Source organism: Cottoperca gobio, chromosome 10, assembly GCF_900634415.1.
Source record: "Cottoperca gobio chromosome 10, fCotGob3.1, whole genome shotgun sequence".
Taxonomy (NCBI): Eukaryota; Metazoa; Chordata; class Actinopteri; order Perciformes; family Bovichtidae; genus Cottoperca; species Cottoperca gobio.
Window position 1 is genome coordinate 12,062,476 of NC_041364.1, and position 27,457 is coordinate 12,089,932.

The window sequence follows — 27,457 nt, forward strand, 5'->3', positions numbered from 1 at the left end:
TAAAGTTCTTGAATCTTGAATCTTCAAATATACATGTGCCTCAGAAGTTTTATTGAATGCATTTTGATTTCAAAATCAAATCCTGCACTCTCTCTTCTGGGAAATAAGAAACACTTAAACATATATTTACCTTCAAACACTGTACACTTTGTCAATACACATCATTATCACTTACATTTTTTAATTATCTTATTTTTTATGAATAAATAATATCCCAAATCGCATACCTTGTGTTGTTGTTTTTATTAGTAAATATCTTGAAGCATATGTCAGGTTGGACATTAATGAGTAGGCTTTCAGGGTGATTTATTACAACACAGTGTGCATTGTGACACGATGAATGCCATGAATGAGTTTTTCAAAATGACCAGAAAAGTGAGTTCAGTGTGCAAACATCTTTTACTAAGCTGATCATAAAAGTACATTCAAGCAACTATGCTAAGAATTCCTTCTTTGCTAAACTGCAAGTACATCGCTGACACAGAATAAATGTTTACAATACAGAAGAAACAAAGACACACAAGCAAAACACGTAACTGTTTAAAGGCCAGCACTGGCTGATTCAGTGCTTGAGGAAGGGAATTTTGGGTAGACGTCACTGTTCTCATTATTATTTACTTATATTCAGCACTTTACAATCCCACGTAGACTTTGCTGAAGCTACTTTAAGCTTCTCGATACAAATGATGACTCGTAAGTCACAGTCTAAAAGTTTCATACACAAACACTGATTCTTAATGTCATTTTATGGCTTGTCTTTTTAGGTCAGGAGGACTTTGGAAACCACAGTACGCAGGGTGGTGTTTCTACAGGGACTCAGAATTTAGAGTCCTGCCTGACGGGTGATAATGAGGACCTGAGAATCGTGAGTGTTCACGGCCGAGGGGAAGGGCCTCTGCAGGAGGAGAGCGACACCCTCTTCACTGCCTCTGAACTCCAGGCTTTTAGCTCTCTGTCTCCTGACCACATCACCCACGACAGTCTCCTGAATTTCACTACCGGTGCTAACGGCAGAGCCCCGATAAGAGGGATGCAGGATAACAGAAACCAACTGGAACTAAATCATTCCACCCAAATGTCTTCAACAGCATTGATTCCTGCAATAAAAACACAAATAATAGGAGCTGATGGTCATGTGGGGCACCCCAGTCATGTCAGCCAGTTCGCCCAGCAGCAGAACATCTTCCCTCACGGCATCAGCAAATCTCTGGATTGTAGCTTCTGTGGCGAGCGCTTCCTCAGCCGTGAAGACCTGATTGTGCACAGGGCAAGTCACACCGGGGAGCCGCCCGTTCTTTGTACCTTTTGCAGAAAGTCATTTGTCAACAAGACCACACTGAGCATCCACATGCGCATTCACACCGGGGAGAAGCCCTACGCTTGTACGCAATGTGGGAAGCGCTTCACGCAGAACGGCAGCCTGAAGATCCATCTGAGGACTCACTCTGGAGAGAAGCCTTACATGTGCAATCAATGCACTGCCAGCTTCAACAACCCCAGCAACCTGCGCAGGCACATGATCACACACAACATGAACGGATTGGTCTGACAATGAAAGAGACAAAGACTTACAGACTTACATGGAATTCTACATTTGAAAACGTGTTACTTTTACTGACACTTGTGCCACAGTGTGTATTTGAGGATTATGTGTTTCCTGTGGCAGTGTATTGTGTTTCTAGATTTGCCACTACACAAATAACTTGTCAAATGTACTAGATAAACTACACCAATGTATATCTTGACAACTTCCCAGTAAAATCAATGGACTGTTGCAGTTTAAAATAAGGACACAAACAAGCATGATATCTGTTCAATATGAAGAGACTTATTATTATTGATACTAGGAAAACCAGCAATAGGCTAACAACCTTCAAAAGTTAAATGCCTTTTTTTATTTATCTTTTTTTATTATTTATTTTTTTATACTGTTTGAAAAGCTGACAAATATATGCCTTATTCATTGTTCAAGGAATATATACAGTAGCTTTTCATTTAAGTCAAATTTGATAAATCCCCAAAAATGTTTTACCCTGACACGACCAACTCTGCAAATTATACAACTGTAGCTCAACGCTAAACAAGTAATCATTTAATTTGAATGTGTAAATTACACTCGCAGTTTATATCTTGAATAATCTGATAGCATGAATGCTTGTAAACTGTAGTGGGAGCCATGGGAACAACCACGTGATAGATAACCGTGCAACAGATGTGGATTTAGATGCTAAAATGGACATAAACACGGACAGTGATGTTGAAATTAAAGAGAAACGGACAGTTATTGATGTGTGATATGGATCTATTGTGTTGTATCACAATATATATTTAGTAGTATATATTGTGAAATAGGAAATACTAAAGAAGGAGAGTTTAACTATAACCCAATAGATTAAATGAGGAATTAAGGTGTTCAATTGAAGGTATCACGTTGATGCAGCAAGGCAGTCCTGCTCACTGATCTGCCCACATTGGCCTAATGCAGATACTAAAGGGGCACATTTTTTAACTGGTCTGGCAAAATCCAGTTATGATATGGTTCACAAAGTTTCTCAGTTGACAAAAACTGACTAAACTTCAGATTTATATTTATCAATGTGAACAATATAATTTATTAGGAATTAAAAATGTTTGCATACTTGTTATAAGGAGAGACATTTACCTGTTTTTCTTTTGTGTATGTGTGTGTGTGTGTTTCATTTAACTACCTCCACTTTTTTCTCTGCTGCAGCACTCTTTTTGAGGGTTTCAGACTGGGCAATAATCAATTTAGTGTGGATTCTGTCTATGGATTTGTAATCTGGATATGCAATTATGAATAAATATGGATTTTCTAAACCGCTTTTAATGTCTGACAAATCACTTATCATTTTGCACCTCTAGGGTGCAGCATTGTTTGTGTTCCCAGTGATTTTTGTGACCTGGGTTTACTCATAGTGTGGCACTGTGGGGGGACTCATAAGGAAACTGAGGGAAATTCCTTGCATTGTTCCTCTTTCCACCCTGCCCACTTTAAAGTATTGTTTATCAGGAAAATACTTGTTTGTCTAGGTTTTACACAGACATCTATAGAGTCGAAAATATATCAAGCACTAACAGGCAGGACTAAAAGTACAATAATTACTGTAATATCAAGAGAAAACATGACGTTTGACACTAAAGTTAGAATTACAGCCATGCAGTGATCCCTAAATAGTTTGATTAGTAAAGCATGATTCATATAAATCAAGTGATTGCAGAGGTTGTTTACCGTTAATCTATTTCAGCCACATGTGGAGGATGTAATGGTCAATGGTAGTGGGTTTATGTGCCAATAGTTTTATCATGTTGGTGTGGAATGCTGTTGTTGTACTTCCCCAAGAAATGCAGCTTCCTCTCAGGCTATTGTTCTTGAGCAATCAATGAAATGACATCAGTGTGTGTGCATAAGTGAGGGAGAGGGGAGCGACAGACAAATGGGAGGAGAGAGGAAGCGGTGGGAGGTAGGTTATTTAGTATACTACTGCAGCATAATACTGCTACTCGTCTTTTATAATCACATACTTGCTCATGTCAGTCCGTGTGGGATTTATCTTTATTCCCAGAATGGCTACTGGAAACTGAATAACTGTGTTTGTCTGAAAACGTGTAACAAACACCTGTATGAGAAGAGGAATTCTGCGTGCGCCGTCTTTACGGTAAAGCCGCTTGTTGATCCCGCCCTCTCTTTGATAGAAAACTCGGTGATGTCGCTTCGTCTTTAACAAGCTTGACCCAGAAGCCAGGGAAGGAGGGGAAAAGAGGGGAGAAAACACAAAAAAAAACCGGAATAGTCTGGAAGGGGTCTGGACAGGCTTTTCACGAGCAAGGTGAGTTAATTCATAAATGTTACCAGATGGTTGATATAGCGGGGGCCGGGTTTTTCTTTTCTTTTTTTCATAGATAGTGGGTGCACTGCAGCGTTGGCAAGGAGTGGTCACATCATCGACAGATCAGCTACACGACTCCCCTAGGCTAATGTTAGCTAACGATGCTAACGTTAAAAGTTCATATCGAGACCCGCGGCTGTGTAGCCAAAAGTTCACACTGTTATAACTGATTCACCAGAGCCATTGATAACAACGGCTGAAACTGAGAATACCGTCTAAAGTAGCGTAAAATGCCGCTTAGCCAAACACACGCTAACTTGCGGCTAAGCTGTGTTTGCTATGCTAACGCTAGCCTGGCTGTTGGCACCGCTCTCAGTCGGCTATGTAGGTTATTGTGATGCTAACGTAGCAAGACAGCCAAACCAGGTCATACGGGTGCAGAGCGCCGAGCATGGTGGCCAACTGGGCTGATTTGATCTTCAACACTGACATTTATCTGGGCAGAAGCGTCAGACAGAGTAACTCAATGCTCAAATATGCGTGTCTTTGTTCGTGAGATTCATTTTATACCCACGTCTTATTGTTACTGCCTCTGTTTTAGCTAACGCTGCCAGCTCCACTAGCTCGTTGCTCCTGTCCTAGATTACTATATTACGTTAGCAAATCAATTCACGACAGTCTGGGGTTTTGCTAACTACATCAGGGAAATGCTAACAGTTAGGGGCTCCAGGAGGGGAGAGGGTTTGGATTTACAACAGGGAATACAAAGTGACATGACAACGTGACGGTCAGGTGGGTTTACAACCCCGAAGTAGACCGCGTCTTTAGGAAGCAGACAGTTCATTCAGTTCAAGTAGATTTCCACAACTCGACGGTTATCATTGGTCAGGAGACCCGTTGAGAAGAGTGTAGTTTAAGCAGTAAGATGTAAATAAGTACATTTACTCAAGCATTATACTTATAAACACATTTGAGGTACATATACTTTAGTTGAGTTATTCCATTTGATGCCACTTTAAATTTCACTAAATCTCAGGGAAATATTGTTAGTGATAGATGCATCAATAATGATTATCTAATATGTATTAATCTGAAATGGGTCATTCTGTATGCTTACTTTTCCTTTTGTTACTTTAAGTATATTTTAATGCTAATACTTTTTAAAACATACTGTTTGAATGCAGGATGTTTACATGTGATATTGTTACTTTTACGTTTTCTTCCTCTAAGTTAAAGGTATTTGTAAACCTTGCAACTTGTTTGAAAACGCTTTGAAACGTTGAGCCTGTTATGTGTATTTGAGTCTGTCTAAGGGTGGTGGTCCTCCAGTTGTAGTCAGTCACACACGGGCTGGGATGTTAAGTTTGTCCTCTTGTGAACCTGTTGGGTGGGTCATGTGTGGACTTGTTGTGGTAGGAAAATGCCTGGGTGGGGATAACTGTCAGCTTGAGTATGAACAAATAAACTAGTTTTTCTCTTGTAATCATTTGTTTCATGCAGGCGCACATTGCAGTGCAAGTAAGTGGGCTTTAGGACTATTCTAGGTTTATGTTGTATACAGTATGTGTGTAGGTATCACTGTGTGAGGGCTGCCGTTTGTTTAATGTGCTCCAGGTGCCACCACTAATAACACCCATGTATCAGCCTTTCCTAACTACTTGTCTCCAAGTCATTGTTTGATTGTTGATGCTCCCAAAGGTGTCTGCTTTGGGTCTGCTCTCTCAAGGTGGGTGTGGGTGTGTGTGTGTGGATTAGCGGGCTAAAACTTCAATCCCATTACAAGCCACGCTCAGTTTAAACTAGTGCCGGTGGCATCGCATGATTTATCAGCTAACTGCTGTGTCTGTTAGAGCGAGATGCGTGAACATTTGTGCATTTTGACAGTGAATGTGTTTCAGTGGGAGTTTTTGCTGCTGATGGCAGGTGTGCAGGGGCATATATAATTAAGCAGAGTTTCATTAAGTCAGTCAAAGGCTGCATTGTTGGTTACATGTGCATATGATCTTGGATGTCTTCTGACGTGGTTGAGTGAGTCATGCTGACTGATGGCTGCAGAATCAGGTGTCGATATGTGACTCGTGGTGTGTCAAAGCTCTATCAGATCTTTGAGTGGTTTATGTATGTTGTTGGCCTTTAGGCACCGTGCCTGACATTTTGACCATTTTTGGGCGTCATGTTTGGGACAGCAGAACATGCGCCTTGCTCTGTGCGCTTTTGGTCCCTCACCCTTAAAAGCTTTTTAAAAGCTTTGTGCTTTGCTGCTGATGGTAACTTTAACATGTCTTAATTTAAATGTGTCAGGATCAGCTTGTATGATTTTAAAAATGGTTCAATCCATTCGTAGCAATTTCAAATTGTTTTTTGCTGCTTTTTTTTTTCTTTTCTTGGAGTGGTCTACTTGGACGTGTTTTTAGGAGAAAACTAGGGCAGCAACTCCGGATTGCTTTTAAAACATATTACTGTGCAGATTATATTCTTTAATACATTTGAGAAAATAGGGCAAAAATGCAATTTCCTACAGCCGTCATGCCTACAAGGTCATGTCTTACTTGTTTTGTTTTGATAAACAGAGATAATCAATGAACTATCGTACAGGAGTAACAAAAAGAAATATTCACATTTGAACCAGTGAATGTTTCATATTTTTGCTTGAATTGTATGATTTTAGTCAGTTATGAAGATACATTTGACTTGATTTAATTTGTTTCCGCTCCTTAAAAAATAGTATGAATATTCAGCTGTTATGGGAAAAACCAAAATAAGTTATTATAAAAATAATGCATGAAACTGTGCTTATTCCACCACATGGGTTTAACAAAGATTGCTTTTGAAAGGTCATGAAAGCAGAACAGAAAATAGTAGATGGAGAACAATATTAGCAAAATGGGAAATGGTGTGTGGTCCTGTGATCAACAAATTGCGAAAAAAAATTCCAGCCATCAGTAGGTGGTTTATTAAAGTGTACATTCTATAGGCTCTTGGTGTGTCTACAAGCAGGTCTGTTGATGAAAATGTTTTTTTGTTGAGCTTAAGTAGCCGCAGCGTCCTTTTACTCTTCTCTGATGTCCAATCCATAACATCCTGTTTCTCAGGAAGTGGGTTGGAGGGGAAAGGCGAGGGGAGTGGCAATGGGACAGCACTGATTGTTTTCATTGTTCAACCAAACTCACCACTGACTTTCAAGGCTAAAACTAACAGCTGTGGGGAAGACGTGTGGAGAACAGAAGTCATGAGTGGGTTAAGAGCGACATTAACCCGACTCTCTACAGACGCATACAAACACATATGCACTCGCATTGAAATGTGTCCAATATTATCCGCCTTGCTCTTAAACTCTTTTCACACTTGCGTTCATGCTCTCGGTTGCACAAACTTCTGATTGTTTCTCAAACCTCCCAGACTGACGGCTGCAAATTCCCTCCTAACTGTCTCACACACACACACACACACACACACACACACACACAGAATCACATTCCCAAGTACAGTTGCCAAGAAATATCAATCACAGTTTATAATTCATCTTGCATGAATGACCGTTGCGCTCATTAGTGAAATATGATAGTCTGTAGCCTGTTTATGATGATTATTTGCTCCAGCTGAGATAAGATGAGGAGTGAGGTAGTGTTAACATGTGGCATACAATTATGGAAAGATGCCAGATAAGAAGAGATTGAAAAAATAGTTTATTTTACTGTGCTTTGGGTAATTGCGTCCAGTGAACTTGCCTCAGAATGCTGCGACAGTACAGTCAGTAAACGCAGATGTCTAAAAGAATATTAGCCAGTGTCCTGCTAAGGTCGTTTTACAGTGGGTGTGCTGCCGTGGTGAATTGGCAGGAGACAATGCTAGGAATGCAAGATTATCTTTTATCTTTTATTCAGCGCTCCTTTCCTTGTCTCCACCCCCCTCTCTCGCTCAGTTTACACTCTCCTGTGTTTTTCACTGCTGGTCTTTCGCCTTTTATTTGTTTGCAGCTTTTACTCTGTTCATCTGTCTGTCTGCAGTGGATAATATCAGCTATGACCATATATAGGCATTTGTGGTACAGGACAGCAGTGTGTGATTTGCTCAGGTTGGAGGTTATAGTTCTGGGGCGCCACAACCAATAGGCAAAGAATAGTGCAAGTGATGGGAAGACATGATGTCACTCATACAGTCAGACGTATCCAGAATGCAAATCCTGGTTTTGGTTCTAACAAATTCCTTTGTCTTGTGAAATAAACTTCAGCCACTCCTTGTTTTCTCATCAGGCCATCCCACTTTCCTCCCGTTTTTCCCACACTGAGCACACCCCAAGCTTATTTCTTTTTAAATGAGCCACAAGTCACATATACGTGTGTGGGAATGTGTGGGAATGTGTGTGAGTCATTACTTTGACAGACATACAGGAACAGACGATGCCTCTCCATGCTTCATTTCACAAGCTAACGGGTGTCGTAATAGACTGTATCAAATGGTGGTATCACAATGTCTGTCTTTCTTTTTCTTTCTTTTTTTTTGTTTGCACAATCTGGTGCAGGTGAAACTGAGTCTTTCATCACCATCTCTACTTGAACTTATTACACCTATACTTGTTAACACTCTACCTGTCCTGCACACAAACACCTGCTCCCTGAGATATAAATGCAGGTCCCTGTTTGTTGCCCAAATGGCAGTGGACTTACCCTGCAGATTGTCAGAAGAGTACGTCTGTGCATGTTGGCGAGACAGAGAGGCATTGAGAAACTGAAATGTGGTCGCTCCTCCTCTACCTTGTCTAACCGGTCATGCAGGTGTGCGTGTGGGTGGCGATGCCTGTGTTTATTCACCTTTCAAACCAGGGCCGATGGGGAGCTGGGTTTCTGCAGCAGAGGGTGTATCAACAGATAAGAGGATCTGAGTCTCCACTTGTTTGGCTCTACTATAACAATGTCTTTTTCTCAGAGCACAGCCAAGATAACAAAGAGACATAGGGGGAGGGATAAAAGCCAGTTAAGTTGAGAGAACACGAGTAGCGGACTGCCAAAGTAGATGAGGACTGATTAGAGAGGAAAGGCTGAAGAAGAAAAACACTTTAAAAAAAGCAAGGTTAAGAAGGAGAAGTAAATAATGAGTTGATAAGAGAACATATGGTTCTTGAAGGATGTTACTATCTCTAAAAACCCTTTCTCTTTATGCTGACGGTCGATGTTTTCTGGCCCAGAAAGATCTGCAGTCGGTCAACTTCCCACAGCTTGCCGCCGTACGCAGGCCAAATGTTGAGTAAATACGGGGTGTGTCTAAAGGCTGAAGCTACTGTTTCTTGCTGGATTTTCTTCTGCTCTCATAGCAAACTACCACACTTGTACGATATTCTCACTATGTTGCTGTTTTTCAAACCAAGGTGCCTTCATTCTTCACTAAAACGTTTCTCCTTATTATTCTCCTCCCTTCACCTCTCTGTCTTTCTCTCTCTCGGCAGTCCATTCCTCCCTGTTTCTGGTCTTGGTGGTTCGGGGACCTTCTACCCATGAGCAACTAGAGCTCAACCTCTGACCTTGGTGTGACCTCACCTCTACTACCAAACCACGCCCACGGGTGAAGGTGTGTATTGCTGATTTTCTCTGAAATTAGCTTAGAGAGTCTGTTTGTGCTTAAATAGTTAAGACAAGTATACAGCTCTCCTTGGATTCAATGTGGTGCGTTTCCAAGCTTCCTTCAAAAAGTGTTGGTGCTCAGTATCACCATAAATTGGTGGTTTAAAGTATGGAAATTCCACCTTAACGATTTCCCCATGACTTCGTAAACCACATTAATTGTATATACATGTTATGAAACAAACATGTAAGCGAGACCTGATATTCCTCATAAAAGGTATTAAAAATGCAGTGTTTCCTTTTTTAAACTGAAGTTTGCTTGGAGGGTTCTGGCAACGCATCAATGCTGTTTTGCTTTGCCAGGTCCACACACTGCAGAGGATTTATCCAAAAATCTGTCTGCCATTTGCAAGAAAGTATTTTCTGGCGTTGTGTATGAGAGGCTGAAAAGTCAAGAGGAGTCCTCGACTCATGCCTTAAGTGGCAACAACTGTATTGATCTGCATGTAGGGGATGGTGGTATTGACCAATGCAATGTTGCAATAACTATCGCCTTGTTCTCATGATCAATTTGTTGCTTGCAATATTAATGATTGATGCAATAACCAGGGTTTTAAAGACTTCCCTCGCTCCATCACATGCTGCAGCGTTTGTCTGGTATAGTGATTGTCAGACCTGAAATTTACTGTCTTGTGAATTTTGCTTTTATTAGCACTAAGTTAAGTAGTTTATTATTCTAATGTATTTTCTTTTCACATTGCACCACCCTGGAAGGATTCCACAGTGATGCATTAAACACACTTTTGTGATATAGGTTTCTTCAGTGCTGACATGGTAAGGTAACAGTATTCCTAAAGGTAGCATGAATTTTGAGTAAGTCGGCCACATTTTTCTTTTTCTTTTTTATAAAGTCTGTGTGGGGAAAAACTTGAATGAATGAGTCATTGCATTATGAGTGTTAGCCAGAAAACATGTCTTTACAGTTGCCGCTGCTGGATACTGTCATTGAGTTTTAAGGAAATATTGTGCAAGCCCAACGGTGCTAATTCCAAGAAGACATCTCGGCCTACGACGGCAAACGTATCAAATTGATCAGATGGGGTAAAATTAGAAATGCACAATATTCGATTTTATCAGATATGACGATATTTCCAACTCATTTTGGACGATTGCCGCACATCTTTTTTCCACCTAATTGCAAAGAACATCAAGTCTCAACATATTATTATGTCTACTGTTCTCGTGATGGCCCACTGGCAGATGCAGACATACAATGTGATGCTTTTCACGATGTTCACAATTATTGGGCAAAATAAGAAAACTACTTCAACTTAGGTTACTTGTAAAACATGCCATATTTATTTATTTTTGTTACATGGCATTGTAAAGCCGATAACGTGCCACGATCATCGTGCATCCTTAAGTGTAATAACCATTCCTATATTTTATCAGCACAAAATAAACCAGCATCTACCGGATCCTGCTATAATTTGTAAGAAGAAGTGTGTCTGTTTTCACTAGACACCCTCTCCCTGTGCTGTAGTGTGTACGAGGCTGTATGGACGTGAGTAACGCCTCCCCCCCCCCCCTCTCTCCCACTGGGGCCGTGTAGTGTGTATGGAGCAGTGTGAGAGCGCAGCGGCTCTGCTGGAGTCGGTCAGGGAGCAAGAGGTGCAGTTTGAACAGCTGACCCGGGCACTGGAGGAGGAGAGGAGGAGAGTGGGCCTCCCTGCCACCAGCCCCTCTGCCCTGGGTCGCCCCCTCCCTCACATACAGGTAACGCTCCCCAACCAACATCGCCACCCAGAGTCTTTCACAGGCTTTACAGCCCCCATTTTTCCCTCAATTTCCAATCCATGGATCATTATTTCCTCCATCCAATCCTCGAAATATTCTCCATCCATCATTCATCCCGCCTCCGCCTGCCTCGTTTCCACCAGCGCTCGGCCAGTTTGTTTGTGTCATCATTAAACGTCTTGTTTCATTGACTCTGTCTCTGAAGTCCGTCTGTCTTTCAGCCCCCATCTGCAAATGCATCAGTTCTTGCCTGCACATAGTTCCACTACTTTTAACATGCCGGAGATGGCCATCATCACACATTTTCCGCATGCCTTCACTGTCACTCACCGGATGCACACTGACAGACACACGTATACACCTTTCGTCGGCCCCTGCTGTGGAATCTGTTTTCCTCTCTGTTCCAGCATGTCGTGTAATGGAGTGTGGTCATCTGTCGTGCATGTGTCGCATAGTCCTGCATCCTGCGTGTTTTTATTATTCACCATTAAGGATTTTGTCTTTTTATTTCTCGTTTGAATCCTTTTTATCATGCACTTTAATTGCTTCTGTTGTTCCTGCTATAGACTAAGTATATGCATGCAATTATCTTTTTGTGTGTCGAACGTCAATGATATTGCAAGCTCCTTGATGAAATTGTGTTATAAAATCACTTGTACTTTTTTGTTTCTGCTACATTATATCAGCCTTTAGCCTGTGTTGTTGCCATGTGTAAGGGTTGGGCATTAGGATGATATGCACCATCAGTCTATGTAAAAGTGTCTTTTATCAGATGTTTTGACATACCCTTCAGAGATGCAATCAATAATTATTTTATCATAAATTCATATGCTGGTCATTTTCTTGATTTTGAATGTTTTCTTTTTTTGTCTATAAACTCTGTCAGAGTCCAAGTTGACATCTTCTAATGGCTTGTTTTGTCTGACCAACAGTACAGAACCCAAAATATTTCAATGACTACCACAGAGGCCTTTGGTGTTGTCTCTACCAAAAGACTTGACAATCAGAGACTAGTAAACTTTACTTACGTGCCTGTATACTTGGGAGAGCAATTAAAGAAGCGCAATTATCATAAAACAAACGGTCAGGCAGTGACGTATTCACATGTTGATATTTAAGCACATTTTCCAGCACTGGGCATTGAACGCTGACTGAGTAGAATAGTTTTAAAATCTGTTCCTAAATATTTTCCTTCTGTTAAGGGCTTGCTGACATAGATTAGATCTTATGTTTTGAATCCTTGGAAGCAAGTTATTTTATTACTGTGGCAGCTGGAAGATAAAAGCTAAGAAAGCAAGAATCTGTGTTTTTGGCCTTGTGCTTACTTAAAATATTGATGCTGATGAAGCCTCACAGTCTGCGCACTTCTCCAAGAGAGAGTTGTTGGTAAATTTAGGTGATATTATAGGAAGGGCCGCCTGTAGAGGAACACTTGCACTTCCCATTGCTTTTAACAATTACAGCCCTGCAGTGTGAAATACTACTGCAAATAAAGTGCGAGTCGGTGTTTTAATAAGGTTCATAACACTGTTTCCTCTTGTCTTAGTCAGTCGTATGGGTGTAATGGTACACAGAGGTCACTGTTCATACCCCAGGTTAAGAGGAGGGGGACTGAGGTAACAACACTGAACACTTTCCCAAAAGACAACAATAGGATATAAAATTGAAACGCAACTCTTATGCTATGAAATTATTAAATAAAATGCAACATAAAATGTGTTCATTACGAGGAGTGTTCCCTTTTTAGTTTTATCGTAGCAATATTTTTTACTGTAGCTATATTTTCAAACATTTAAAGCACCAAAACCTTTGTGTTGCACTGTATTAAGCCGTAAACTGAACAAACGCTCAGAACACCATCCTCGTCTTGCACACAAAGCTCTGTCTCCGTTGCTGTCGAAGCTGACCGAGAACCCGCAGGGTCTTCCACCTCTGCCGTTTTATTTACGCTCGCCATAGTGTGACTTACTCGCATGCAAATACATTTTTTGCTAACCTCAACCTATATTACCAACTGGGACGGTCTATGGCTAAAAGTAACGGGGCAGAAGTTGCATTTGTGAGCTCTGGTTCTGCACCATGTGCATAGATCTACATAACGTGTATTCTGTGTGCACTGGACTGTGACCCCCGTACTGTGGTTGTTAGGCACGAATACATGAGCCGCTACAGCCCTAGTCAGTAGTATCAAAGAAGTACTGAAAGTAAAACAGTTGCTGGAGAAGATTTTCAAAGTAACCCAATTACATTGTTCACATGTAATTCAGCGTGAGGCTTTTGCTGATAACTGAGGCGGTTGCATTGAGTGTTACCCAGGGTTAGGTAGAAATTGTCCGAGTTATACACTGTGACAGTCAATGGTTATGTAACAGAATACAGCAGGAGGAAGTAGGGTGTGAGGATGAGTGGCTGCACTCCAAAATGTCCTCCCTCGTGTCTGGCAGTGATTCACAGACCATAAACATGCAGGGACAGTTTGCTCAGCAGGGAATGTGCTTCACCAGCAGTAACATCATCTGGGAGGTTGTAAGAAATTAGACGGCACTGGCTACTGGGAAATCATGCATTCGACCTCACTTGTATGTGTTGTTTCAGCAAAATTGTTTGATATTTAAATTTTTCTACGTCTTTTTCACATGTCAATTTCTCTTTCATCCCAGAACGGCCGTTTAGGGGATGCAGACATAGAACGACTTAAACTGACTGACTCATACATAAACGGCACACAGGTATGTGTGTTTAGTTTACCATGAAAATGTCTTGTTTTTCTTGTATTTATATAAATGCCCGTGATTGTAAAAATATAAACGTGTGGTTTGCCTCTACAGTACAGAATGGTGGACCCAGCACACGGCGCTCTCGATGAGAGCTACACACCAGAGGACGACTCCCAGGAAGTGCACTCGGTCTTTTCTGACGAGGGAACCGCACGGCGGCCAGACAATGGCGTAAGTGAATATGACGCATTCACCGTGATATCATCAGACTTTTCCTGCAAAGGCTTGTGTGAAAATCAAGTTAACGGGTAATGTTTTATTTAAAAATTTTATGGAAGCATATGTTTAGCTACGCATCCAAGGATTATAGATCACTTGATTGTCCTTTACCTTCTTAAAACTATAATATGCAAGACTTCCACGTTAAAATGTCTAAAACAGCCAGACTTGTATTATATTATAGTTGTGTACTTGCATTATACAAAATGTTTACAAGAATGTTATTTACCTAGAGAAACGACACATCTTTAGATTTTGGTCGTTTTTTAATTATATATGTTTTAACCAGATGAAGGATTTTGGTTATCAGACATCTGGATCTTAAGTTATCAAGGGAACAAAGTGAGCAAACGTTAGTGGCAACTCTGTGAAGTCATAATCAACAGAGCAGCATTGGTGAAGCACTGATTTTTAATGTGAAACTGCTTTACTTTGTGTTTTTAATGGTTTTAATCAACCGGTTCCCAGTAAAAACCTCCTAACCAGGAGAAGCTGACTGCAATGACAGCAATGTTGGTCCTGCGCTTCTTCCTAACGCCACCAAACTCTGTCTTTTGTTGTTGTTTTGATCTTGAGACCCCTAGTGGCAGGACATTACATATTGTGTGTTTTAACATATTTTGGTGCATCACTCCCATGTTGCTCTCCCGCAGATGAGAAAACCAATCTCGCGCACAGTCATGCCGTCTGACTCGACGTCCATTGACGGGGGCTTGTTGCTGTCCGGTATGGGCGGCTACAGTGCCACACTGGACCGTCCTTACAGGCAGGCTATACCAGCAGACTACCCCACGGCCACAGTGCCCAGAAATTACCACTATGCCCCCCCCGCAGGGGGTTATGATGACTTCCGGGGAGGCCCACCATCAGAGGCATACACTAGCCTGAGCAGGGGCTCGCACATGGACGACCGCTACAGGTACCAGTCTGAAATATGTTGTCTTTAAGCCACACTGGCAACTGTCATTTTTGGTTTTCATTAGTGGACACAAAAGCATAATTTCCTGTTCTGCTTTATCAACAAAATGTTTCAAATATAAGTCTGTTGGCCACAAACTCTGTATGTACAAGGTTAATCAATACATGCTCGATCCATATTTGAAACATTTGAACCAGAACATTTAATGGAACAACCTGTTTGCTCTAATCATTAAGTATGTTAGTGATTGACAAGAGAAGATATTTATGGTTGAGAGGGGTAGAAAAAGTCAGACCTGCTTTTAAACCTGTTCAGCATCAGGACTGCGAGACAGATAATACACGCTCAATGGACTGCGACTAGAAAATCTTCCCACATTACTGTGTACGGCTGAGAGGAGGATCACGCAGGACAGGATCTCACTTTAACGACTATTAACTTCTTCCCACAGGCCAGTTGACGGCTACAGGACCCTGGACTCTGGCTACCGGGCTCCAAGCCGCCAGCAGATCGACCCGTATGCAGCTCAGCCCCAGGTGAGCCGGGGAATGAGGGCCTTGGGCTCAGCGATGGAGGTGCGGTATGGCCACGTCCCCTACGGTCTGGAGGATGACCAGCGCAGTGTGGGATATGATGATTACGGCATGGGGCCTCCACCCATGCACCCTGGTGGCTACGGTACCATGCCACGCCTAGGGCCCGGCCCCGGGGGTATGGATAGACGAAGACTCAGGTAAAACACAAAAGCATTGCTGTGCCGTCAGACCATGCATGTGTGCACTATACCATAATGTGCTCTGCTAAAGAACTACCTGTTTAGCATTGCTTGTAATTAATCTTCTTTAAAATCAAATGTATTTTTCTGTTTTGTTTTTATTCCTTAACTCGGTGTGCTTTTGCCTGTTTGCTTTGATTTTTATGATTTAGTTTTTTATGCTTTTACCTGTGTAGTTTGAAATGTTCTCTATAAATACATTTGATTTGCCTTGACCTAATGTTAATCTGTTTCTTGAGACACACCTAACAAATGTTTCTCTAATTATCTCCTGCGATATGCAGGAGCTGTGAGGATACTTTGGATGGCGACGTGGTAGGAGTTGACCCTTATGGATGGGGCGTTCCCATGTCGATGGAGAGGGGGAGCATGGCTTCACTGGACAGCACACTGAGGAAGGGTCCGCCTGGTTCATGGAGACAGCCAGAGCTGCCGGAGGTCATCGCCATGTTGAACTACCGTCTGGACCCTGTCAAGACCAACGCTGCCGCATTCCTCCAGCATCTCACATTCAAAAATGATAAGGTGAGCAAGAAAATACATAGTGTTGAATTGGAGCCAAGGAACCTCTTTGGTAACGCAATGGTATAAAGACTCAGATTAGTTCCCATGGAAAGACTGTGCCAAAATAAAAGGAAATGATAACATCTTTATAAATATATGGCTGCCACTTATAAAACATTTACCCAATGATCTAAGTGACTTCATTCAAAGAGGTTGTGGCACAATGGACTGGAAAACTCTAGAGGCCCTTTTACAATTCACTTTATGTGTTTATGACTCTAAAGGCAATATTGCAACTTTTATTTGGTTCTATTTATGACTCTTTTTATTTGGCATTTATTAATTAATATTTTGTTTAGAGTAATGTTCATATGTTTTCTATTTTATCAAACTCATTTCCAAAACAGTAATCATAAGGGGAGATAATGTTCCCTTCCACAATAGAAATATTTATCATTTTGGCTATTTGGCAAATCCTTGATGGGAGTGTGATCCTTTTACACGTGTGTATCTAGGTTAAGTCAGAGGTGCGTCGCCTGAAGGGCATCCCATCCTTGGTGTCACTGCTCGATCACCCCAGCAAGGACGTGCATCACTCAGCCTGTGGAGCACTAAAGAACATTTCATATGGTCGAGACCATGACAACAAGATCGCCATCAAGAACTGCGATGGAGTGCCTGCTCTGGTCAGGTTACTGAGAAAAACCTGCGACCAGGACCTCACTGACACCATCACAGGTGTTGTATTGATCATTTGTGTTGTTTTTGTTTGAATTCATTTGTTAAATTTAACAAACGCATATAATATACAAAACAAAAAAATCCCACCTCAAACCAACAGAAGCTGCAGTATATAAAAATTAATTAAAAGAGCGAGAAGGAAAATATGTGGCGCCTCCAGTAGAAAACAATTTATCCAGAATTTGTTCGACTTTATAATTTGAGATCAAAGGTCAGATTTTCCAGAGAGAAAAGAGCTAATCTGTGATGTCCACTTGTTGACCGTGGGATTTGTTATTTTTAATATGTACTTTTGTTTTTACTTCTCACTTATAACTAGCATTCAAACACACACAGCGTCGGTCTGGTTTAATCCGACATGGATGAGACAAAGGGGACTCATTGGTTTAATTTGATTATTTTAAAGGCCAAACTGTCTTTATTGTTTTATGGCAGTGATGGTAACAGTATTTATTGTATCGTCCCAGGCACCTTGTGGAACCTCTCATCCCACGACTCAGTAAAAATGGAGATTGTGGACCACGCCCTGCACGCCCTAGCTGACGAGGTGGTCGTTCCTCACTCTGGCTGGGAGCGAGCCAGCCACGGAGGAGAGGAGAGCTGCAAACCACGCCATCTGGAGTGGGAGACCGCCTTGACCAACACTGCTGGCTGCCTTAGGTACGCAAAGGGATCAATGGATTGAAAGCAGAAAATGTCAAAGAAAAAACTATTTTGAGAAGAAAACATGCAATTATGTGCTTAAACTTCTCCCTCTGTCCGACAGGAATGTGAGTTCAGAACGCAGCGAGGCCAGGCGAAAGTTGCGAGAATGCACAGGATTGGTGGATTCCCTCATGTACATTGTCCAATCACAGATCAACCGCAAAGATGTGGATAATAAGGTAGCTGTTCACTTGAGTCAGATGACAGATTTTATCTTATGAAACCAAAGCACCAACCTCCCTCCGTCTCCATCTTTGATCATCTCGTCTCCATCTCTTCCTGCAGTTGGTGGAGAACTGCGTCTGCCTCCTGAGGAATCTGTCCTATCACGTTCACCGTGAAGTTCCCGGCAGCGAGCGCTACGCAGAGACTGCGCCCCTCAACCAGGGACCGGCCCCCGCTAACAAGGGTGGCTGCTTTGGCTCTCGAAAGGGCAAAGGTCAGTGTCGGACAGCTTAAGAGTTGCACTGTGTGTACTGCTGGTGGCTTTGAGCTTGTTGGTGGCGGAAGCACCTGTCGCTGTTTTTCAAACTCTACCACTGTTTCCCTCCTATTCCCTCTCTCCCTCCTTCCTTCCTCCCCATCTTTCTTCCCACCCTCCTTCACTTCACTCCTTTCTCTTTGCTGTATTTAGATGAGTGGTTTTCAAAAGGTAAGATTCTCCTCTTGGCGTTGGTGAACTTTTGAAAGTATTTACCACTCTGTCATCACTCATTTCACTAACGGAAAATAATGCTTCCCTAGAGAAATAAGAATGCCCAATAAATATTATTTCACATCCTGTTCATGAGCATGATCACCTGATGTCAGCGTTGCATGTTAACAGTGCTTGCTCCACTGGTTGCATGGACGCGTTTCACATAACAATGTGCCAGAGTGAAGGCCTGAGGATAACTGACTGCACACCTCAACCAGCCTCACATAATCTCTTATTTCCCTCAGATCAATCTTTCATGTTCTCTTTCTTTTCTTTTTTTGATTTCTTGCTGCAGGAAAGAAGGATGGAGATGATGGGAGTGGAGATCAGGTCGACATTCCAAAGAGGACAACACCTGCCAAAGGTATGCGTGTCTCGTTTCACTTCAAGTCATTAATAATTGATCCGATGTAAATTAGCCCAAATCTCATCATGTCCTGTTTAGCACTCTGTGCTGCTATCAAGCTTTATTTTATTTGCTAAACATTAGTTTTCCTGTAAAAATATAAGATCTAGTTCTGAACTAAGGACCCTTTTCACCTGATTTGTGCATTAAGGTTTGTATCAGTCACACAGATAACCAGTTCAGGCTTGTCGAAGTCATTTTTAGTATATTCTTTATCAGTGTCCAGCACAAATGTTGAAGTTTGTCAAACTGTAAATCTTAACTAACAAACTCTCTCTCTGTCGGCTTCAGGTTACGAGTTGTTGTTCCAGCCGGAGGTGGTTCGTGTTTACACATCGCTGCTCAGAGAAAGCAAGAACCCCTCGGTGCTTGAGGCCGCTGCCGGTGCTATCCAGAACCTGTGTGCCGGCCGATGGACTGTAAGAACCTTTTTATTTTATTTTTTACAAACTGAATCTCCTCTGTTGAGAAATGTGCGAGATTATTAGCAAGGTTTTCAGGTGAAGTCTCGGTCTTGAAACCACATCTGAATGAGCGTTTTGGGTCTGTTGAAGTAAATGTGATCTGATTAGTCAGTTGTGATGAGGTCCGTGATGCTGTCTGTCTTATGAAGTTACTAAAACTGCTGTCAGTGTAAATGATGTTCATTGTTCCCTCTCTATCTGCTTGCTCTTCAGTATGGTCGGTATATCAGGGCCACAGTCCGTCTGGAGAAGGGTCTTCCCATGATGGCCGAGCTGCTGGCTCATGGCAATGACCGTGTGGTTCGGGCAATGTCCGGAGCCTTGAGGAACCTCTCCATCGACAGCCGTAACTGCCAATTGCTCGGTAAGGATGTTGTATTGTGCAGTCAAATGAGCTTCAAAATATGCAGTTATTCTCAAATACTACAACTTGTACAGCTCTTTTGCTGGATATCGAGTGCTGCAGGGATGACGTATTATTATAGGCCAGGCCGGAAGCATTGACCTGGTTCCCTTAACAACAAGCCAATGGGATTTTTCCTTGGGATTATTGCAGAAAATATTGGATAATCTTCACAAATGAACACCACTTTAGTGATTTTTAAAGCGTAAATGCAATCGCCAAAGGTCAAAAGCTAAAGTAAGTCTATAAACAAAATGCACCACGATTGCATAACGTCAACACCACTGAGTAGATGAGTTCCCCTGTGGTTGGCATGTTGACATTTAATGTCCCTAACAACCTCTGGTGTCTCATTTAGCCACTTGTTAGCAACCACCTTTTTAAGACATGTAAAAGCTTCAAAATTCACAAATGGGGTATTTACTGACTTAAGCATGAAAACCTCCTAACTTTGTGTTAACCACAGACCTGACTTAAGGCCTCTAACCTAACACGCAATAAATAAAACTTTCTTGCAGCACAGTATTTATAATTATTCTAAATAACAATATTTTTAATGCGTGTGTAAGTTTTTGGACATGAATTTTGAATGTTTGCATTTGTATTACTCCGGATGCATTTTCTCACCCCACTGCGTGTCTCCTGCAGGTCAGCATGCCGTGCCTCACCTTGTTGCCAACCTGCCTGGAGGCCAGAGTCAGTCTGGACGCACTCTATCGGAGGAGACAGTGGTGTCTGTACTGAGCACGCTCACTGAGGTGCTAGGCAACAGTGTGGAGGCAGCGAAGACCCTCCGAGCCTCGCAGGGCATTGAGAGGCTGGTGCTTATCAACAAGGACGGGTAAGTGTTCTGGAGAGTAAGCTAAGAATATAGTGAGTAAGTAATGGTGCTTTCATAGTTTCTAGTTATGAATGCAGCTTGTTTCAAACCAACATTTAAGTGAGAAGAATTGCTTTTTATGATATTAAAATGGGTACTTAGCAGTATATGAAGATGCCCATACCTTACTGATATGGAGCCACCCTTGCAAACAAATGCATGAATGTAATATTTATTAAAACACATTGACTTTCCACAAAAAACATCCACAATCCAAAGCTAAAATGTGAACAGGTACTGTCTATTTGTATTGCTATCCAGCTCTTGTTTAGTGGGTAGATACGAGTCGCTCTGAAACAAGCTTGATTTGAATAAAATGCTTAGTTGATCACACATTTCTGCAGTTAAATAGCCCTGTGTGAACAGGCCTGACTGAGCTGGCTGTTAAAGACAACTGTGCCAAGATGTAAAGCAAAAATAAACACTTTGGTAAATGTATGAACATATCTCTGTGTATTCTACAGCAAGCGCTCGGAGCGTGAGGTGCGGGGGGCCGGCCAGGTGCTGCAGCTCGTCTGGGCGCACAAAGAGCTTCGCAAGCCTCTCGAGAAAGACGGCTGGAAGAAGACTGACTTCATGGTCAACCTCAGCACCACCAACGGCCCGAGCACCCGAGCCAACGGCACCTATGAAGACAGCACCACGCCACTGCTGGACAGAGGTGCGTGTGCAAGAATTCATTTATGGTTTAAAACATTTTAAACGGCACAAAAAAAAACTTGCGTTTAACTCTTGACTCTATTTTGCTTCATCCCAGGAGAAAAGAGGGACATGATTCCACTAAATGACCTCGGCCCTGGTTAGTACCTTTATCATCGCTGCTTTGTATCAAGATCACAATGACTTGTAGATTCACGTCCTTTTATTTCCTCAGAGGCCTACTCAACACTGGACCAGAGGGAAAGGAGACACACTCTGGATGATACCACAGACACTTTACCGGTACTTTAAATCTTTCTCCAGCACAGTCACAAGTCGTGTTGTGTTGGATTGCTCACCTTAACAACACTAACTCCTAATCTCCTGCACCGCTATGAATATTTCCTGACTTAAAATGAATAGTTTAGATGTTTTTGAAGTTGGGTTGTATGAGGTACTGATACGCAGTCGGTTGTACCAACAGTAGATGACGGTCGGCACGTCCCCAGTTTGGAGAAACGGAGAGTCGTACGAGCACTGAAGCAAAGCAATGTACTGATGTGTGCGGGTGATGTGTGAACTGAAGCTGTTATCTCGTCTCTCTTCAAAGCCAAAAAAAACAGTAACTTTACCCCTGTCCGTTTGTTTGTGTTATTGTGAGACTAGTTTCGATTCACCAAAGTTACACAATTACACAAACTAACATATCGAGATAACTGCGTCAGTATCTCATCGAAAAGTTCTGTTTGACGGGAAGATAAAGCGGGTAAATATAATGTACACCTAAACCGATACGTTGTTTAGCTTCCTTGCTCGTACTACTATGTTTCTCCAAACTGGCCATGCAGAGCCCCTCCTACTGTAGGTAATATTGGAAGTACCTCATACAGCTCCACTTAAAAACACCCTAACTATCCCTTTTAACCTTTTTTCTTTGGCAGCCAGCCTTAACTTCACAATTACTGACATTTTCTTTTTTCACACTCACGTCCTCTCCCTCCCTCCCTCTCTCTCTCTTTCTCTGGTCGTCTCTCAGCGAGGGGTGTATGGGGGCAGAAAGGGCTCCCTGCCCCTGTTGGACTCCTACGATGGTTAGCCCCACACCTCCCCTCTACCCCCCTCTGCATGTAACAGCATGGTATGTCCAACTCGCCTCTCGTACTGCATGGACTCTATGAGCTCTGTTCCTTTTTTGTCTCTTATAACTTCAGACCCTCAGTGTAACCTGGTCTGTGTCTCTGATGGTGTACTGAATCACTGGTTGAGGTCTACTGTACTGATATTTAACTCTTTGACGCCCCGATGTGACGTGTACATGCTGGTATAGTATGCTGCAAGGTGCTCTTTGTGCATTGTGTCCAGGCAGTCTGTCAGTGTAGAGATGAACCCAAAGCTGATAATTAAGTTTGAAATCCTCAGAATAAAAAACTGTTTGTTCAGAAGTGTCGTCACAGTACCAGAATTTTGCCTTTTAATGCTAATTAAGGTATAATAAATATCATAAGTACTACAACATAATGTCAGTAATAAAAGTAATTTAGTGGCTGAAAAAAACTATTTCTTAAAACAGGCTTTGTAGCTTTTGCAAAAAGTATTTAAACATTTTGACACGTTTGTGATCTTTGTCCTCTCAAAGTAACTGCGTAATTTTTTATAGTGGTCTTACATCCACTTTAGGAATGTTGTTTGATGCTATTAAAGAAAAAGGTTACGCCTGCACACGTGCTCAAAGCCACAAGAGTTTATTAATGACGTTTCGATCCTACTTCCTCGTTGGGTCATAATCCAAGAAGGATCAAAACTTCGTCCTAATAAAGTTTGTGGCATGGAGCACGTGTGCAGGCGTAACCTTTTTCTTTGAAGCTGTTTGATTGCGTTGATGTGCGTAAAATGACACTCCTGACAATATTTGCCAAAATCTGACTCCAATGAATTTTGCACTTGCGTTCAGGTTCCAAGTGTCGATGTAACCTGTGGTTTAGGGTTTGTGTTTCAGTGCTCTGCTGTGGCTCTGCAGGGCATTACAGCAACACGTGTGCAAGAACATATACACATTTAATTCATTTAGTTTTTATTAATTGCCAGCTATAACTTCACGTCATCTTGAGAATTAGTATTAAACTAGTAAATACACGTGTTGGAAGAATGTATTTGTAGTTACTCTGGGATGATGATCCATTATTGATTAATTGTTACTTCTAAAATTATCGATATATAACGATAATAAATATTATTGAGCATCTGGTTATTGTGATTGCGTTCCTCTGCAGTGTGCCATACTTATACCACATAATGAGTCTTTGTGTTGCCTCCATGTTTATCGTGTCAATTTCCCACATTTACATTTTTCGGTTCACATGTCTCTGGTTTTAATAAACGTATTTTGCTCTGCTCCTCCAGAAAAACTGATAGTGTGCATCACCCAGACTGGGCCGTCCCTGCCCTACCACTGCTACTGAGGAGAGAAGATCCTGATGCACAGACTCTCTCCCTCTCGTCTCCTAACCCCCCCCCCCCCCCCCCCCTCCTCTCCTCTCTTTCTCTCTCTATCACCACACAGATGGGTTTAGAAGACGAGGGTTGGCATCCAAAGAAAGTGGCCGTGTTGCAGGCCAAACGCTTCATGCAGCACACACACGTACAGTTGCATACACCTACTTTTTACAGATTCATTGAATTGTAGCAGCAGAAATATATATTCCGTTTTTAAATTATAATTCTCCTGTAAAGGCAATCACCTTTTGTTGACAATCATTTAATTCCGGTGTTGTCAGCCTGCTTGTTTTTATTTTTTCTTGCTATCGCCAACATTTCGGTAAATTTTGCCATGCCAACACCCGCATCCCGATGATGAATTTGTACGTAGACATGTGTAGGGTATATACTGTATATAAAAAGAAATGGGATGACTGCATTAGTTTTGGCTCATTAATTTAAATCGTCCCTTTACTGGGATTGTTGGGAGGTTTGGGCCGACAGACCGACGGCTGCCCTTTAGATTGAGAATGTTGTTTATATAGGAGTTATTTTCCTGTCTAGAGTTATTTTCTCTCGGTTGGGATGAGCACAGGTGTAGACCAGAAAAGGGCAGGTGTGTGTATATTTGTCATACAGAAAGCCTGTGGCCGTGTGTGTGTGTGTGTGTGTGTGTGTGTGTGTGTGTGTGTGGAAAATGAATATGGACCTTTTAGAGTGTGAGTGTTTTTGTGTGCGTGTGCACGGACCAGACCCATAAGATCACACATTGATTATTTCATCTGTTCATGTCGTCTGTTTTTATGGTGTGCTCCTACTCCTGTGACGAAGCTTCTTTTTCTTTTTCTTCCTTTTTTTTTCTGCACCAACTGACTCTTTTTGTGTTTTTGATACTTTAATTTCCAACTAAAAATATCACATCAAACTTGACACTGATATGAGAAGCTGGTAGCATCATACACTACTAAACCACTAAAACATCTTTGAAATCCTGCTTCAGAAACCATTCCTGGCTCTACTGTAAAAGATTCACGCTACTCATCTTCATTTAGAAGGTAACAAACACTTCAGGAGAGTCGCTTTGGGATAATGATCTCTTTAAATCACTTTCTTTTTTTTGCAATGTAATCGTTCATATTGGCATTCTCGATGTGCCGTTTTACAAAGGAAAACACTTAAATATGGGAGACTAATTCACTCAGAGGAGACTCGAGTTTTAACAGACATTTGGGGAGAGATACTGACGTTTAATTTAATTAGGGAGGTGGACAAAAAGCACATTTTTGGTCTGATCCATTTGTTTTTTACCTTTTTTTTTTTTTGTTGTATTTTTTCCACTTTGTCAGGTTTGTTTGTATTTTATTTCGGGTTTGTATGTATGGGAGCGGTGGGTGAGAGCATTATGCAATTTGTTCAACTTTTTAGTTCCAGTTTTACTCCTAAGTTTTTAAGGCAAGAGACCAAACATCTTTGTTTTTGTTTTTTACTCTCCACACAGTATATTTGTAATGTTGCCTATCCATATACAATTATGATGTACCATTCATACCTGCCTTGGCTCTGAGAAGTTGCTTTTTTCAGTAAAGTATGTAACTAGTAATACTGTTTTTATAAATAAAGATCTTTTCTTAGACAACATTTTGCACTGTGTGATTGATGTGGCGGTGTGGTGAAGTGAGGAAGGACTGCTGTATCATGTAGATAAACATGTCTAATTAAAGAGAGGCCAGTGCATGCTGGTAATGTCATCCCCTAGCTCTTGTTAAGGCAAGTGGCAAACTCACAAACTTGACACTATGTCAGATATTCACTCGAACATCAATGTGCTGCATTTAGGATGCTCTAATGATGAAGAATTGTTACCTGTAGTGAAGTCCTCTCTGTCACCAGACTTAAACTCCCTACAAACACATTCATCTCCCAACTTAAGACTCCAAACTGTCGTCCGGTTCAGGTCTGCCTAAAGCCAATTAACTTTCAGACACAACTTGCAGCACAGCTAAAGACCGTTATGTGTTGACGTTCTCAGCTTTGCTGTTGTCTCCGGTTACACATGCTGACAGGGAATAGGTGTGTTTGTGTGCGTGCTTGTGTGTGTGTTTGTGTTTGTCAGGCTCCAGACATGATGAAGGAACACACGAGGGTAAAAATGTCTCACCGATTCCAATATGCAACACATGTGAAATTCATCCCACTCAGATTGAGACGCAGCTGCTGGATCACGAGGGCTGGAAGTGCAGGTCAGATGTGTGGAAGTCTGATATTAGTCTGGTGTACGATGTGTGTGTCTAGTATCAAAGTAAATAAATAATTATTGTTTATAAATAATTGCGGGGGAAAAGAGAGAATTGGTGACGGGTATTAATATTGTTGCCCTTCAACTACCTTCCTTGGAGGAATATAAAGATGTCTTTCTAGTTAAATGGAGTTATAAAAGTTGTTTTAGTTTATTCAAATAATCGGTAAACATACCAAAGCATTTGACGTAGCATCAAATACTTTCGTTACTCGACACTTTTTAATATTTTCAGTCTCTTCAGTCCAAAATCCACCCTTTTTTATTTCCCAGGACGATGTTTCCTTGCAGAGCTGCGACAGATGTCTCATACAACCCGATCACTTGTATCATAATCCCGTGAGGAAGGAGTTTGTTCACGTCTGGTGTGGAGAGGAAGAACAATCGCAGCAACGAATGCCTCCTGAAATGTTCATGTGGGCATGTGAGTATTGCTTTAAGACAAAAAAAATTAAAACCTATCCTAAGTTTAAGGTTTCATACTCGGCCCTATACAATTTCCCGATAAATGATCTCCTTGTTATTACTTTCAGTGTGGAGATGGGTTTGACCCTTCATGTTGGGAAATATATATAGTTTTATATAGGCTATATAAAACAAATCCAAATAATAAAACAGTGGAGAGGTGGGGATATATTGGGGGGGACTTGGACTCATGGTCCCTGTCAGACCATTATCTAAAACCTTTTGTACAGCCCTGATCATAAGATGTGTAAGGTTTGTGTAGGTTAATAACAATCCTACAGCTGCACCTGCCACAGTGCAGTATTATTAGAGCTGTAATAGACTGCAGAGAAACATTAGCCTAATGTGTTTAACCTCTAGCTGCCGCATGTGTGCATATGTCTGCATTAGTCACTGAAGGTGTGTAATGTTTGTAACACACACACATGCACGCACCCTTCTTTAAATTTGAGACCACTGAACGCAGCAGATTCCCCCTCCCTCCGTGTGTCCTGTCATTTGGTGTCATATCTATTTAGAGCTACCCCGCTGTTCTTCATCTCCTCTCAATTTCTCTCTCAGGCTAGTCTAGAAGCAGCAACGTTTAACTCCAGCACACGAGATCTGGGAGGGAAAGGATAAGACCAGAGGACTATAACACATGTTCAGAGAGGAATGACTGTTGGGAGGAATGTAACACCGGATTCATCACAGCGAGCCAGAGTCCGCTTTCGGGAAACCACACCACTGGGAGATTATGTGAGGCCTAACACTTCCTTCCTCATGAGCCCTTCAGCTGATTTGTGGAGGAAAGCGATTTCAAACTTATTTTTTTAAGAGCAAAGGAACTACTCAGTCTTGACTTGTAACTCATGGGTTCCCTCGGTGTGCCTAGTCCGTCCTCTTCAAA

The 27,457-nt window shown here is 41.7% G+C and overlaps 2 protein-coding genes across 6 annotated transcripts in view; both read left to right on the top strand.

The window, feature by feature from the left end:
* Nucleotides 1-2,284, top strand: part of LOC115015022 (zinc finger protein 432-like) — a 7,263-nt gene extending 4,979 nt beyond the window's left edge. Inside the window, exon 4 of the mRNA XM_029442186.1 lies at nucleotides 765-2,284. Coding sequence (XP_029298046.1) covers nucleotides 765-1,549 — 785 coding nt within the window. The 3' untranslated portion in view covers nucleotides 1,550-2,284. The remainder of the gene's footprint in view (nucleotides 1-764) is intronic.
* A 1,064-nt stretch (nucleotides 2,285-3,348) lies between these two features.
* Nucleotides 3,349-24,435, top strand: LOC115014318 (catenin delta-1-like). Of its 5 annotated transcripts, XM_029441068.1 has the most exons (23): nucleotides 3,349-3,482; nucleotides 3,715-3,848; nucleotides 9,292-9,413; nucleotides 11,019-11,182; nucleotides 13,864-13,932; nucleotides 14,032-14,151; nucleotides 14,853-15,118; nucleotides 15,570-15,851; nucleotides 16,178-16,418; nucleotides 16,913-17,135; nucleotides 17,606-17,798; nucleotides 17,905-18,022; nucleotides 18,129-18,282; nucleotides 18,478-18,495; nucleotides 18,836-18,904; nucleotides 19,238-19,365; nucleotides 19,624-19,774; nucleotides 20,462-20,654; nucleotides 21,158-21,354; nucleotides 21,451-21,492; nucleotides 21,568-21,635; nucleotides 22,369-22,470; nucleotides 23,733-24,435. In XM_029441068.1, the coding sequence occupies exons 4-22, from the start codon at nucleotides 11,024-11,026 to the stop codon at nucleotides 22,426-22,428; spliced, it is 2,751 nt and encodes a 916-aa protein (XP_029296928.1). In that variant the 5' UTR covers nucleotides 3,349-3,482; nucleotides 3,715-3,848; nucleotides 9,292-9,413; nucleotides 11,019-11,023; the 3' UTR covers nucleotides 22,429-22,470; nucleotides 23,733-24,435. The 5 variants fall into 5 exon arrangements, with proteins under 5 accessions (XP_029296928.1, XP_029296930.1, XP_029296929.1 ...); XM_029441070.1 differs by lacking the exons at nucleotides 3,349-3,482; nucleotides 22,369-22,470 and having other exon boundaries at nucleotides 3,543-3,848; XM_029441069.1 differs by lacking the exons at nucleotides 3,349-3,482; nucleotides 18,478-18,495 and having other exon boundaries at nucleotides 3,543-3,848.
* The last annotated feature ends 3,022 nt before the right edge of the window (nucleotides 24,436-27,457 follow it).